General features: G+C 46.3%; 1 protein-coding gene across 1 annotated transcript; it reads right to left on the reverse strand.

Annotated features, from left to right (window-relative positions):
• Positions 1-2,132: 2,132 nt before the first annotated feature.
• LOC110295397 (disintegrin and metalloproteinase domain-containing protein 1b) lies at positions 2,133-5,232 on the reverse strand. The gene has a single exon (XM_021163915.2). The coding sequence runs from the start codon at positions 5,009-5,011 to the stop codon at positions 2,588-2,590; it is 2,424 nt and encodes an 807-aa protein (XP_021019574.1). The 5' UTR covers positions 5,012-5,232; the 3' UTR covers positions 2,133-2,587.
• Between the last annotated feature and the right edge of the window lie 10,371 nt (positions 5,233-15,603).

A 15,603-nucleotide genomic window follows, 5' to 3' on the forward strand; every position in this document is an offset into this window, starting at 1 on the left:
TTTTATTTGACAGTGGTAAACATCATAGCAAACTCAAGTATGGACACTTCCTTATCCACATTGTAACAGTTCAGCTATGCGGCAAGTGTGTAGATCTTGTCCTCACCAATTCGAGGAAAGTGAAGTGTTTGAGATTTTCCTTTGTATGATGTGAAGTTAAAAAAAGCCATTTTCACACATGTAAAGACAAGTTTTATCTGTGGCTCTGACTAAACAAATAAGTAAGACTTTGAAATGTCTGTAATTATAGTTCATTATGTCCACAAGCTTCACAGACCCAGAATCTACCACATTGGGTGGGAGGGGCATGGCCAGAGCATTGGAATGCTCTCCTGTGCAATGGGAAAGTTTTCTGTGGTGGCTCACTAGATGATACAGGGTGTGTGCTTATGGAATAGGGCAGTGGAAGACAGACAGACACACACACATACACATCAGGAAGGCACAATTAGTAAGACACAGAAAATTTTGAAAGCTGAGTTTCAATGCTATTTTACAGTTTTGTTTAAACCAATTTTTTTTCTATTGCTGGAAGATAAACTGGTTTTTTTTTTCCTCTCCTTTGGGAAAAAAAAAGCCATTTGATTGAGTTGTTCCCCATTAAACCATAATGATAAAATTCTGTTTCAGAAGAAATTTGGAAGCCGGGCAGTGGTGGCTCAGGCCTTTAATCCCAGTACCTGGGAGGCAGAGGCAGGCAGATTTCTGATTTTAAGGCCAGCCTGTTCTACAGAGTGAGTTTCAGGACAGCCAGGGCTACACAGAGAAACCCTGTCTTGAAAAAAGAAAAAAAAAAAAAGGAAAAAGAAAAGAAAAGAAATTTGGAGGAAAAAGCAGCCATTTTCTTTTTCAAATAAATGTAACCCTTTGAGCTGTATGTGGTAGTTTACAAGTGTAATCTCAGGATTCCAGGGCCTGAAGCAGAAAGATTACTGTGAGGTTGAGGCCAGCCTAGGCTACATAGTTGGAAACCTGTCCCTAGGCTACAAATATGAGACACTATATAAAAAACAAAAGTAACACTTTAACCTCATCAGCCACAGAGCTCTATCAATTCGGGGATATCTTGTTATTTTATTTTTCTTCAGTTGCACTCCAGACAAGGGAGTGCAGTTTGACTCAGTGGAATAAGAAAAGATGAGGTCAGGCCCAGTGAGAGACACATTTGACCCTGTTCCCTCAGGGAGAGGCACAGTTGATCCTGGTCCCCCAGGGAGGAGCATGAGCCCTGGACTCGAGAGCATCGCTGTCTTCAGCGTGTATTCTACACTCTCATTCCCCTTTGTTTCTCTCTCTCAAGTCTGGAGGCAAATACAGAATCTGGAATTGACTTTAGGAAACTAAGGGAAGTGCCAGGCTCTTGGCTGGCTTGAGGCAGGGAGAGGATGGCAAGCCATCACTAACTAGGCACTGTTGTGGAGTCTGTAGCTGAATGCTATGGGGATACTGACATGTAGACTACTGGACATTCTCCTCATGCTTCCATAAACACGTGGGCAAGATGACTCATGAGAAAGGCTGTCCTGTGTAGAAACAGTGATAGCGCAAAACAACATTGCTTTACTTTATGTTGGTTTTAGACTAAGCCTTGCTGGGTAGCCCAGGCTGGCCTTAAACTTGCAGTCTCCTCGTCTCGGCCTTCTGAACGCTGTCAGTATGGCACACACCGCTGCGCAGACGGTCTTAGTGCTGGTTGCTTCTCCTCTTATTCTATAACATGCATGCTTGCATGCTTGTTTGTTGCGTGGTGCTCATATGTGTCTAGGTGTGGGAGTGTGTGTGCTCACACATGCAGCATCTTCCTCTCATGCCCCCTGCCTGTTCCTTGGAAGCAGGGTCTTTCCCTGAACTGAGAGCCTGGATTTTCCAGGCTAGAAGCCACCAAGCTCCAGTGATCCCCTGCTTCGGCCACACTGTGTTCTGGGCATGTATAAGATGCCTGTGTTGCAGGTGAGTGTGGAGATCTGAACTCTAGCCCTCATGATTGTACAGCAAGCACTCTTTGACCCTGAGCTATGGCTGAGGTCTATAATGCTGGCCTCTCTATTCCAGATGTAAAGTCAGGCATTCCTCCTTAATGAGTACAGCCCTGCACACAACAAAATGGACTCAACACATACATCCATGGGTCTTGAAAACATGTCTAACAGTAGTAATTTTATTTAAAGACTCGTCCTTGAATATATATATTTTTGGGCAAGTTAGAAGAATGAATGTCATGGAAATTGTCCTTACATAATAGGTAATTGTTACTTGAAAGTCCTGGGAACAGTGAGAAATTCGGGAACATAGTATATTGCATACAAAAAAAAAAATCTATGTGGAAGAAAGCATTTTCTGGTGACTAAAAGATCAGCCCAAAGATACAAGAACAAGAATATCCAAAGCTATAGGAGAAGTTCAAATGAAATGTGTAAACTAAAGTACTGAAAGAGTATGTAAACACCTGTCCACCGAACACTAGTGACAGACGGCGCCTTCCTCCCTTGCCCACTGAGAGAGGCAGCTTCCCACAGCCTCTGCTTCCTGGAGACTCATTCTCAGGGCTGCGAGAGGCTCGGCTACTTATTGGCTTTATCTCCCCCACTTATTCCTTTCCCTCTTCTTCATCTTCGTCTTTCTTTTCTGCTGCTGCTTCTTCATTTGCCTCTTCTGCTCCTTCCCCTTCTACTGCTCCTTGCTCTTCTGCTTCTTGCTTCCAATACTCCAACTCCTCCTCCTCCCCCCGTTCAGCCTCTTTTGGTAGGACCTCTTCCTGCTCCTCCTCCTTCCCTTCTGGAAGCTCCTCGAGCGCTGAAGGCCCTGCTTCAGAAACAGTCTCTGACTTGGTGTAGGCACTTATGATGCATATGATTATTAAGAGTATCATGAGCACTAGAATGACAGCCAGGACGATCAACTTTAAGTTAAGGATCAGCTCCTCTGTACTAGATTGGGTAGAGTTTGGTCCTGTACTACTGTCATCTGACAGAGTAACAGTAGGACCACTGTCCACACTGCCCCCAGTACCTTCCTCTGTGCAGTTAGGAGGTGCAAAGCCGACTGAGCAGTGGCAGTTCCCCAGGTCATTGCACACCCCGTGCTTGTTGCATTGTCTGTTTGGATCACAGGGCAATGTGGGTGGGGTGAAGTCCCCACAAGTGAAGTTCTTACAGACTTTGTCTTTGCCACAGTAAGTGTTGTCCCTCACGTATTCCTCATTGAGGGCATCCTTCATGTCAAACACAGCTAGACTCCAGCACCAGTCCTCGTTCTCAGGGACCTGGATCAGCAAGTCGTTCGGTTGGATTTGTGGCAGGAAGGCCACCTCTGTACATATAAGTTTTCCACACATTGAGTTTTTATCTGAACACTTGGTATACGTTCTTGGAAACTTAGAGGAGAAGCCACAGTTTCCAAACCGGTCTCCTCTTGAGTTCAGAGAGGTGTAGCAATAATCTGAGGCAGATCTTGAACCGTGCCCAAAAATATGTGAGCACTGAAAGGTAGGGTCCATGCACTGACCATTAAAGCACAAGAAGGATTCGTGGCACTCAGAGCCATCCTGGGCTTTCCTGTCCTGGGGACATGCTGCAGAGGTCCCATTGCAGTATTCTTCCAGGTCACATGGTCCGTCAGCAGGACGGCAAATATCTCCTTTCTTTTTAAAGTTACATTGAAAACAGCAAAGTTCATTGCTGCACACTGAGTTGTCCTTCAGTTTACAATTTTCATCACAACACTGGCTTTTCTCACAGTCACTGCCGCAGTCACACTCCTCCAAGTCCTCCACCACACCATTCCCACAATTGGCAGCTCTGCGCATGCGGCTCTGGCGCCCAGGCTCGTCAAGCAGGCACGCCCCTCTGTGGTCGCGGAGGAAACGGAGGAAGTGGTCAGAGCTGCAGTTACTGAAGCCACTGTCCTTACTGATCTTCTCACGCATGAGGCAGAAGTGCTTGGGACCACAGGTGCAGGTCGGGTGGTCGTGCTGGATACCCAGGTTGTGCCCGAGCTCGTGGGCCATGAGAGCCGCGAACAGGAGGACATCTTCATGATGGAAGGCCTCCACGGCCGCCGCAAACTCACCCGAACAGGCACCGTGGAGAAACGCCTGGCCCTCGTTCTCTCCTGGGCGATGCCCGACGATCAAGTGTGCCACATCGTGCCTGACCCGGCCCACGAGTTTCTCCTGTCTCCAGAAGTTGAAATTCCTGAGTGTGGTCCGCAGGTCCACTGGGACCTCTATCGGGTCCCCCTCTGTCCAGATTTCCAGGCCCACCAGCACCACCTCTGTGTTTATCCCCCTAGTGAAGCTGTTGGCCAGAGCAATGATGTCCACTACTGCCTGGACCGTCGCGTTGATGTTACTGCCCCACATCTGGAACCGCTGGTGGTTGACCACCACAAACATCTCCACATACTTGGTGTGTGACCACCAGTCAGTCAGAACCAGTAGGTCATCGGGCTTCCTGCTTCTTGGTGGGTGGCTGGTGTCCCCCGGGCTGTCTTTGGGAGTGACACTGCAGGAGACCACAGGCTGATGCTCCATGGTGTAGAGGATGTGTTCAAAGTTTTTGGAAGAGAGCATGGGCTCAATGCCATAGGATGTTTCCTCTTTAATCAAGACCCCCCTGAGGCCTGAACAGATGTTGACAGAAACAAAGGAGCCTGGCACCCCTTCCATGTAGCCTTCATAGTGGCAGTCCTGGGAGGGGAGGGGCATCTCTTGCCCCAGGATGCCATTGTGGTAACTGTAGACTGGGAAGTTACTCTCAGAGTAGTGTCCCTTTACCTCGAGGTGAAGCAGCTGCTTTTGGCCTTGCATCAACAGCATGTAGGACACCTTCCCTCCAGGGTCTTCCCCCCACTTGCCTGGCAGTCTCTCGGGGATGACAGTTTCATAGGAAGAGTTATATACAGATCCAACGTCACAGAACGTGCTCCGGAGAAAAATTATTGCCAAGAGCAACATGGCCACCAGCCTGATACACCAGTGTTCTGGGATTTTCCCCAGCTTTAGTCTCTCCATCTGGGGAGGCCAAGTCTGAAGTGTTCCTCCAACCTCTTACAAAGCTGCATGGGGCTCTACTTGAAAGAGAAAGTGGACGCTGAATGTCTCGCTGTGGCTGAGTCTGCCATGATTCTTCTGACTCAGTTGATTCAGTGGGGCCTGCGTGTTGAATGTCAACGACTGCAGTAGCTCTCCTGATCTGGAGGCCCGGGTATTATCCCTACATCTATGTTACGTGTTTTAAGTGTTGGTTCCTCCCACCTCCGTGAGCTCAGCTTTCTGGCTGGGTCTGGTCCTGATGAGTCTGACCTCTGTGCCCTTTCAGACAGTTTCTGTTCTTGGTTGCTTCTTTCAAAGTCAGCTCCTGTACTCCATCTCTAAGTCCCTTTGACAAGATGGAGAGATGTGCCGCGACAGACTGACTCTACAGTGTGGGACTGTACCTGACTCAGCAGGAGCCACACACGGAACACCCCTCCCCCACTGCTCTCAACTCTTCCTGTTGTCAGTTGCTCAGCTAACCCCAGATGTTCCAAATCAAGGAGCTTGGAGATACTCTAGGTGGGCACACTCTGTTATACCTGGTTCCTGACCTCTAAGACCCTTGCTCTGTAGACAGGAGCATTCTAACCCAGGACAGGTTTTGAGCTCTGAGAAGCATGATGGATAAACACAGATTTAGGAGACCAGACTGAGAGGTCAGGCCCCTGAGCTGTATGATGGAGCACAGAGTGGCTAGGGGCACGGCCTGTGGAGAGGAATAGCATCACCCTTCACAGCCTCCAGACCCAGCTTCTCAGAGGCCATGGAAGATGCATGGTAGCCTCCTGCTAACATGTCCACAGTGGCTGGCATCTCAAAGGCCTAGCTCCAACACACTGATTCCCTAAGGTTATGTGTGGTTATATGTGTGTCTTTGTTTATGTGCCAGTGTTGTGCCAGGTCGCCTGAACTCTTAATCTTCCTCATGGTCCTGGCAGCTTATAAGATTACATGTGTTAGCCTTTCTTCTAGCCTCTATGTACCCATGTGTACATGGGTCACATGAACTGAACTCATTCAGGTGTGCGCACAGGCACACTAAGTCTTCACACAATATCTTATTTGTGTATCTTATGAGACGCAGTACATTAATCTTACATATATAAACATGAATGATAAAGGGGGAGTGCTTTTAGTCTACAAGTGGCACACCACAAAACCTGTCAAAGCAGCGGCTTGCTTCTCCTTCCCACCCCAGGCTACAGCCAAAGTAAAATGCCACTTCAGGAATAGTTAAAAATGGAAGCTCCTGTCAAAATGGCCCCACCAGGACATCTCAGCCAACAGCCAGCACTGGAGCCTTTCCCACCTCAGCAGGAGAGGCCCCTCAGGAGCTATCCATGGCCCACTGCACCTCCTCTCAGCCTCTCTGAGCAGCCCCACAGACATGGAGCAAAAGCCAGCTGAAGCCAGGAAGGACTCCCTAGCCTGACCCTTGGATGCAATGCAGGGAAAAGCGGGTGAAAAAGGCCACCAATCCCTGAGCTCCCAAGCTTAGGATGTGAGTCCTTGCAAGCAAGCCACAGCCTTTCCTGGATTCATCCCTTCTCCTCCAGGATTCTTCCCTTTAATAAATCTCCTTTATGAGTCTTACTGTGTGGAGTGGCTTTCTCATCAGAAGAAACCAAGAAGAAAAGCTAGGAGAAGAAGAAGTGAAGAGAAGAAGGAACAGGGCTGGGGCTCTCAAGCTCCTCAGCTCAGTCAGGGGTGCCCTCCCCTGGGACCTGCAGCACCTCTGCTAAGGAGGCTGCCATGTCCCAGGAGACCCGCCCATCCAAGCAGAGACGCTTAACAATATTTCCAGCTCTTCAAATATTAGTCACTTCTATATGTTGGGGATCTCATAATTTTCTACCAACTTTGAAGCTTGTTAGATTGTTTTTATAGATAGTTTTACCCACTGTGCTACCAAACATTAGAACTAAGAAGCAAATCTCTTGTCAGTGACCCTTACTGACCTGTTTTCCACCTCCCTCTCCCTACCCCGTCCCTGGTGAGCATTGTCCACGATGTTCTTGATCAGCCTTTCAGTTTCCACAGAGGATTAGCACCCGTGGTCTTCTCTTGCTTTCTGACTTCCATCATTTGGTGTGATCTCCAGTGCCCTCCCCATTGTAAGAAAATGAGGTTGGCTGCATGGTGTGAGCCCAGCTGCAGTCGCCACAGGAGAGCAGGTGTGTGTATGGCACAGCGATTCATCTCTGGAAGTCTAACCGACTGTGGAGCTGCTAAGTCCAAGAGATCCTGTAGTGTCTTGCATTTGGTGAGGATTCTCTCCATGGTGGTGTCTGTGATAACAATGCTGATCACTTCCCATCAAGAACCCTTGCAAATTCCCCTCACATCCAAGTTTGCTTTTGGTCCTTCAAGATGTCTCCTGATTTGATTTCTGATGCCTCAGTAACTACTGAGGATGTGCAGTGTTTCATACGTTTCTTGGCAAATTGGGTTTTTGTTTTTGTTTTTGTTTTTTTCAAGACAGGGTTTCTCTGTGTAGCCCTGGCTGTCCTGGAACTCACTTTGTAGACCAGGCTGGCCTCGAACTCAGAAATCCACCTGCCTCTGCCTCCCAAATGTTGGGATTACAGGCATGCACCACCACTGCCTAACTTTTTTTGGTTTTTTTTTTGGATGGAATGTTTGTCTTTTGAGACAACATCAAAGGATGAAGCACAGGTTAGCCTGGAAGTAATTAGGTAGTCCAGGATGTCTTCCAATTAGATATCCCCCCACTTCAGCGCAAAGTGGTGGGGTTTGAGGCACTAGAGTCTCTTCTTAATCCTCCAGCCCCCTGCCCTCATATCGAGGATCAAATCTATGTTTTGTATGTGCTATGTAGGCTCTACCTCAGAACCGCATGAGCAGCTGTGTCTTCTCTGGAGAAGTGTCTACTGAATTCCTTAGCCCATTTAACAATTTTGACTACTTTGGGTTTTGATGTTGAGTTTTGTGTTCTCATCATCTGCTCTCAGAAACTGAGCCCTTATCAGATGAATGGTTTTCAGGTATTGTCTTAGGCTCCACAGGCTTGGGTCTTGCCTCTGTAGTTTATTTAATACATATTTAATTCTCCTTTTTTACTTGCCTGAGTCCTTGGAGAGGTTTCTTAGAAAAGGAAAGCATTGTCTACACAGTGTCTACCATTGTCTACAGCAGTTCTCAACTTTCCTAGTACTTCCAGGCTTTAAACACAGTTCCTCATGTTGTGGTGACCCCCCCACACACACACCATAAAATTATTTTCATTGCTACACCATAACTGTAATTTTGCCATTATTATGAATCATAAGGTAAATATTTGATATGTAGAATATCTGATATGTGAACTCTACCCAAAGGGATCACAATTCACAGGTTGAGAACCGCTGCCCCACACCTTTGCCTTGCAATTTCACCCATGCTGTCTGTGGCTCAGTGTTGGCAGTTTTACATTTCCCTCGAACTCACTAGGACTTGGAGTCTTTGAACCTCTCTGCCTTCCAAGCGCTAGCGCCACCACAACCAGTTTATGGGGTGCTGGGGAGCAAACCCTGGGCTTCATGCCTGGTGGGCAAGCACTGGACCACAGCCCGGGCCCTTACTTAGATTTCTAATACATTTTGAGTTGACTCTTGTGTATGTTTGAAGGGTATCCTAGCCTTCTTCTCTCACATGTATTATCCGACTTTGCCAGGGGTGTCTATTGACGGGACTGTCTTTTCCACTCTGTGTTCTTGGCACTGTTGTCACGTGCCGTGCTGATGGTTGAACAGAGAACTTTTATGACTGGTCAGCTTGCTGCCTCTTGCAGTGTGCTAAAGAGAACAAAACCCCAAAGAAGGGATCTTTGTCTGCTAAGCTGCTGGCTCTCTGTCCATTTCATCTGTCTTTGTATCTAGTCGCATGCCGGTTCCTTTTTTTTTTTTTTTGAGACAAGGTGTCACGTAGCCCAGACTGGCCTAGAACTTGTTATGTTCTAAGAATGACCTTGACCTCCTGAATCGCCTTTCTCCCAACCTGAGAGCTGGGATTACAGAGATATATCACCACACCCAGTTTTCCGATTTCTTCAACTAGTTCTTTGACAGTTTCATATATGTGCAGGACAGTCTGGTCACGCTCACCCTCTGTGCTCCTTTCTCTTATGTCCACCCAACACCGTACCCCTACTGTCAAATGCTCAGCCTCCTTTCATGACGTTGTTTTGTCTTTGTTTTTGCACTGTGGTCCAGACCCACTAGGTTGAAGCATGGCCTCTCTTGGGCATGACTGGAATGCTGTCCACTGGCACACAAGTAACTCACAGTGGCTACTTCACTGAAGACAGTGACCTGGTCTCTTCCCATAGCCACTAGCTCCTCTGGGTGGAATGGGCCGCGTATGCCCCTCCTGTCTGTATTGGAATGGTGACGACCTCAGACCTGGGTAACTGCGACTAGTGTGAATTTCCTGCGTGCTTCCACCGCACCATAACCTTCCTCTCAACCATCCAGGCTTCTACATTCTTTCTGCCCTCTCTTCTGCAACATCCCCTCATGCTCGGAGGGAGGGGTGTCAGTACCCCACTTAACGCTAGCACAGTGACAGTGTGTCTGTCATTAACCACCAATTGCTTCACAGAGAAGCTGCTCTGACCAAGGCTGAGGGCAGCACTCATCTGAATAGGAGCATGAGTTTGTAGGAAGTTCGACACTTTCGCTTAACAAAAGGAATAATAGGTTTCCTTAAGTTTTGTGGTCTCACTTGTCATAGGCCTTTAACTTGGTCCATAGAAGTGGCATGAACTTGCTCCTCCAGAGCATGCCTCGGATCTAATCAGAGGTCAGGGCCCCAGACAGTGGTGAGCTGTTGTACTGGTATCTCATGCTTGGTGAGTTGGTACTGTAGCATCATGGAAGGTCTGAAGCTGAGGAAGAGCAGTGCTAACCTTTCTCCCTGTGTTCGTTACTGCTCTATTACTGTGACAAAACACCATGACCAAGGCCACTTACAGAAGAAAAGGTTTATTTGGGGCTTACAGTACCAAAGGAATATGAGCCCATCGCCATGAGGCCCGTGGGAAAGTATGACGACAGGTACCCAGCATGGCAGCATAAAACACCTAGAGTTGGGGCTGGAGAGATGGCTCAGCAGTTAAGAGCACCGACTGTTCTTCAAGGGGTCCTGAGTTCAATTCCCAGCAACCACATGATGGCTCACAACCATCTGTAATGGGATCCGATGCCCCCTTCTGGTGTGTCTGAAGACAGCAAGAGTGTACTCACATATATAAAATAAAGGGAAGCTGGAAGGAAATGATTGTATGCAAGAATAACGTGTGTGTGTGTGTGTGTGTGTGTGTGTGTGTGTGTGTGTGTGGTGGGTGTGGGTGGGTGTGGTGTGGGTGTGGGTGGGTGTGTGTTTAAAAAAAAGCACCTAGAGTTCACATTCTCAGTCCACAAACAGGAGAGACAGCACACCAGAAATGGCAGAAATCTTTGAAATCATCAAAGCCTGCCTTCAGTGACATACTTCATCCAGCAAGACCAACCACCAACTAGAAGCCAAGTCTTCAAACATCCAAACTACAGAGGGACATTTCATTCAGTACACAACAGTCCTGCAGCTGCCTGTAAAGCAACTCCCAACACTCCATAAGGAAGATTCGAGCTAAACTGGAGTTCTGTTTTGTTTTTTTTTTGGGGGGGGTGTGTATCATGAAACCAAGACACGTGGTGTCTTCAGTTATAGGATCTTTTTTTTTTAAGATTTATTTATTTTATTTATATGAGTACATTGTACCTGTCTTCAGACACACCAGAAGAAGGCATCAGATCCCTTACAGATAGTTGTGAGCCACCATGTGGTTGCTGGGATTTGAACTCAGGACCTTTGGAAGAGCAGTCAGTGCTCTTAACCACTGAGCCATCTCTCCAGCCCCAGTTATAGGGTCTTACAGTCCAATTCTGGTGGCTAACCCAGAGCAACAGGATGGCCTGCATGCTTTGGGGCCTCTGGGAACTTCCTGGCTAGCACTCCTGAAGAGGTTTTATTGTGTTGTAGGGTTGAACCCAGGGCTCCCTGCATGCTAGGCAACCAACCATTCTTTGAGCTGGGCTGCGTTCCCAGCCTGCTGCGTGGATTACTATGACACTGAGTGAGGGGCACTGACTTACTGTTGTTGCTGCAGTTCAGAGCTGGTTTTTGATATCCTATGCTTTTTGCTTGTATATTTGTGTGTGTGTTTTGTCTGTTGTGTGTGCAGTCTATAAAAATTTTAGAATTCCTTTTTCTATTTCAGGAGAGTCAATAGTTTTTTGTTTTTGTTTTTTAGAAATTGCATCACATTCATAACTCATTGTTTTAGGTTTTCAAATTTTGGACTCAGCCATTAAAGGCTAGGCTCACAACCAAAAATAAAGATTTTCAAATTTTATCAGTGAGAGCATTTTGCCTGTGTGTATGTGTACACCAGAAACTTGGAACTCAGAGAGGCCAGAAAACGGCGTCAGGGCTGGTGAGATGGCTCAGTGGGTAAGAGCACCCGACTGCTCTTCTGAAGGTCCAGAGTTCAAATCCCAGCAACCACATGGTGGCTCACAACCATCTGTAACAAGATCTGACTCCCTCTTCTGGTGGGTCTGAAGACAGCTACAGTGTACTTACATATTTACGCCAGGCGTGGTGGCGCACGCCTTTAATCCCAGCACTCGGGAGGCAGAGGCAGGCGGATTTCTGAGTTCGAGGCCAGCCTGGTCTACAAAGTGAGTGCCAGGACAGCCAGGGCTACACAGAGAAACCCTGTCTCGAAAAACCAAAAAAAAAAAAAAAAAAAAGAAAACGGCGTCAGATCCCACAGAACTGGTGTCACAGACAACTGTGAGCTGTCATGTGGGTGCTGGGAACCGAACCTGTATCTTCTACAAGAACAAGTACTCTTAACTACCGAGCATCTCTCTGGTCATGCTCACTGGTTCTATCTGGCTTCTCACTCAATTGTTCTACTTGGCCTCAAACTAACTCTGGCAATCTGTTCTCTCATCTTCTGGCTCCTTCTCACTCTCTGGCTGGTTCCATCTTTACCTGTGCCTAACTGTTCTCTCTTCAACCTGTCTCTGTAAAACTCTCCTGATAAAACTGCCTCCTCTCTCTACACACTCTCCTAAGTGACTTCCCTTTCCTCTCTCTTCTCCTAAGAGTTGGGAATATCCAATTCTGTCAAATCTTTCTTTGATTTGTTACTTTGTCTGCCATTCAATTAGACATCTCTTTTACACATGGCTGCTTCCTTCTGCAAACGAACTTTACATTTATTGTTAGGGATTAAAGATGTGTACTAAGGGCAGGTCTGTATTCCAGCCAGAAGGATTAAAGGTGTATACTAAGGCCGAGCCACACCACAACTAGAAACAGGTTTTTCCAGTAGACAACACAATCTCGGGGTTCAGAGTGTGATCAAATATCCTGCAACCATTAACTGTGCACGTATCCACTGGAGATTTTGGACTCTGTCATCCATAGCAATATGGACCTACCATAGAGTTCTGGTTGGCACCTGACAGCCATAGCAAACACTCTTCGTTAAAGAAGCCACCTTTTCTTCAAGGTGCTTGCTTAGCATTTTTGTCAAAAAATCGGTTCTATGGCCGGGGGGTGGTGGCACACACCTTTAATCCCAGCATTCAGGAGGCAGAGGCAGGCAGATTTCTGAGTTCAAGGCCAGCCTGGTCTACAGAGTGAGTTCCAGGACAGCCAGGGCTACACAGAGAAATCCTGTCTCAAAATACCAAAAAAAAAAAAAATCGGTTGTAGCTGAGTGGGCTTCCGCGTGCGTTCTGTATCCCAGCCCATTCATTGTTCCACATGCCTTTTTTGTGTCCTGCTGACACTGCTTTGATTACTATGACTCTGTGGTTTACTTTGAAGCCATGTATGACAATATCTCCATTATTTTTGCTCAGGATTGCTTTGGGTATCTGGGGTCTTTTGTGCTTCAACTATGAAGAATGATGTTTAGATTTTAATCCAGATTCTTGAATCTTTAGATAGCTTTAGGTAGAAAGCCATTTTATAATATTAATTCTTCCAAAATCCGTGAGCGTGGGAGGTCTTTCCATCTTCTATTGTCATATTAGTTGGGATGACTAAGTCTGAGTGTGAGGCTAGAGAGAGTCACAGAACACATGGAATGTGTCTATATATTAAGGGAATTTATCATAATGCCTTATGGTCAGTCTGTAGTCCAACTAACCAACAACGGGCAGCTGTGAATGGGAAGTCCAAGGCTCTGGTTGCTCAGCCCCAAGAGGCCGGTTACTCCAGCTGGTCTTCTATAGGAGTTCTAGCAGATTTGCTGGCAAGGAAGAGCAAAGAAGACTGAGTTGTCCTTCTTCCAATGTCTTTATGTAGGCTTCCAGCAGAAGGTGTGGCCCAGATTAAAGGTGTCCATCACATGATCTGGAACTTGCTTTGTCCAAGGCTGGCCTTGAACTCAGAGATCGACTTGCTTCTGGGATTAAAGGAGTATACTGCTTTGCCTGGGCCTAAGCTTTTGATGGCCACTATACTTCAAGATCTCCAGCCTCAAGATTTGCCCTCCATTTCTGGATTGTAGTTCATTCCAGATATAGATAGTCAAGACGACAACTAGAAATAGCCCTCACAAGTGTCTTCCCCGATTTCCTTCTTCGGTATTTTGAAATTTTCACTGCAGAGATGCTGGGCCTGGTGGTGCATGCCTTGGAGGGCAGAGGCAGGAAGATTTCTGAGTTTAAGGCCAGCCTGGGCTACAGAGCTAGTTCCAGGACAGCCAGGCTAAGCAGAGAAATCTTGTTTTGAAAGGAAAAAAATATTTTTTTTTCTCATTGCAGAGAATTTATTCCAAGGTATCTTTGAGGCAATTGGGATTGGAATTATTTCCATGATTTTTCCCAGTGTGTTTGTCATTGATACACTGGAAGGCTGCTGATCTCTGTGTCTGGGCTGTGTCCTGCCACCATGCTCACCCTGCTGAGAGTGTTCATCAGCTCTCAGAGCTTTCTGCTGAAGCCCACTGAGTCTGATACACAGAATCTTGTCTACACACAAGGATGCTTTGACTCTAGCTAAGACTTCAAGCATTCTCCCCAACAAGAGCAGACTCTCTTGCTCCTGACCTTAGTGGGGATGCTTGTGAGTTCTTCTTCCATTCACGCGATGTCAGCTAGAGATCTGACCTATAGAGTCTACCTACCATTGAATGTTCACTCCCTCTGGGTTTTGTTTTTGTTTTTTGAGACAGGGTTTCTCTGTGTGGCTCTGGCTGTTGTGGAACTCACTCTGTAGACCAGGCTGGCTTCTGGTCCTGCCTCTACCTCCTGAGTGCTGGAGTTAAAGGTATGTGCCACCCCTGCCTGGCAGCTTGCAAGATCCGAATAGGGAATTTTGCACCTATATTCTAGGTAGATCTGTAAGTAGCTTTTCCTTTTGGTTGCTGCTGTTGTGTCTTAATCTGGTTTTAGGATCAGGATAACACTAGCTTTGTAGTGTGAGCTTCTCTCAAAGCCTGTGGCAGATTTGCAGGGACATCCTTTGGTAGGGATTTTTTTTATATATAATTAATGTATTAATTTAATTGCCTTTTATAGATCTGTTTAAATGATCATCTCATTTTGGTTTAATTTTGGTTAAGTCATACGTGTCTAGAATATCACCCTTTTGTAATTTCAACTTTGGTGAGATGTAAGTTTTTAAGAGATGTCCTATGACTCTAAATTTTATTGGTTTCTGTTAGGCTGGCTCCATTTTTACTGATATGTTCATTAATGTAGGGTTTTGCTTTCGTCAGTTTGGTTAAGGCCTGCTCACTGTTTGTCTTGGCAAAGAACCAGTTCTTCATTTCACTGATCCTGTATTTTGCATTTTTAAATTTCCACCTCATTAATTCTTCCTATATTATTACATTAATACATTAATTATTCCTACATTAATACATTAATTATTCCTTCACTATTTTCAGACTTAGCTTTTTCTTGTTTGCCCAAGACCTGAAAAACATCATTATTTATATGAAATCTTTATAAAACCAGGAGAGAGTGTCAGATCTCTTGGAGCTGGAGTTGCAGCCAGTTGTGAGTCCCCACATGGGTTCTGGGAACTGAGCCTGGGTCCTCTGAGAGAGCAGCTAGTGCTTAGTGAACTTTGCAGTCCTTGTCTCTGGGATTATTATTATTTTTTTTTAAATGAAGGTACTTACAGCTGTGAACTTCCCTTGTAGGACTGCTTTCATTGTACACCGTAGGTTTTGGTCTATTGTGTCTTCACTTTTGTTCAGTTCTGCAACTCTTTTATTTTTACCTTATGCCTATGAATGTTTTCCCTGCATTGGGTATGTGCACTGCATACATAGCTGGTGTCTGCAGAGGCCAGAAGAGGGGGCTCTATCACCTTAAACTGGAGTTAGGGACAGTGGTGAGCCACCCATGGGTGATAGAAACCAAATCTGGGTTCTCTGCTGGAACAGCCGGTGCTCTTACACTGAGCCATCTCTTCTGCCTTTCAGTTCTAGGAATGTTTTGAGTTTTCTTTTTCATTTAATCAACAATTCATTTGTCAATAGTCTCTCTCTCTAT

Source organism: Mus caroli, unplaced genomic scaffold, assembly GCF_978045245.1.
Source record: "Mus caroli unplaced genomic scaffold, Mus_caroli_1 scaffold_4, whole genome shotgun sequence".
Lineage (NCBI taxonomy): Eukaryota > Metazoa > Chordata > Mammalia > Rodentia > Muridae > Mus > Mus caroli.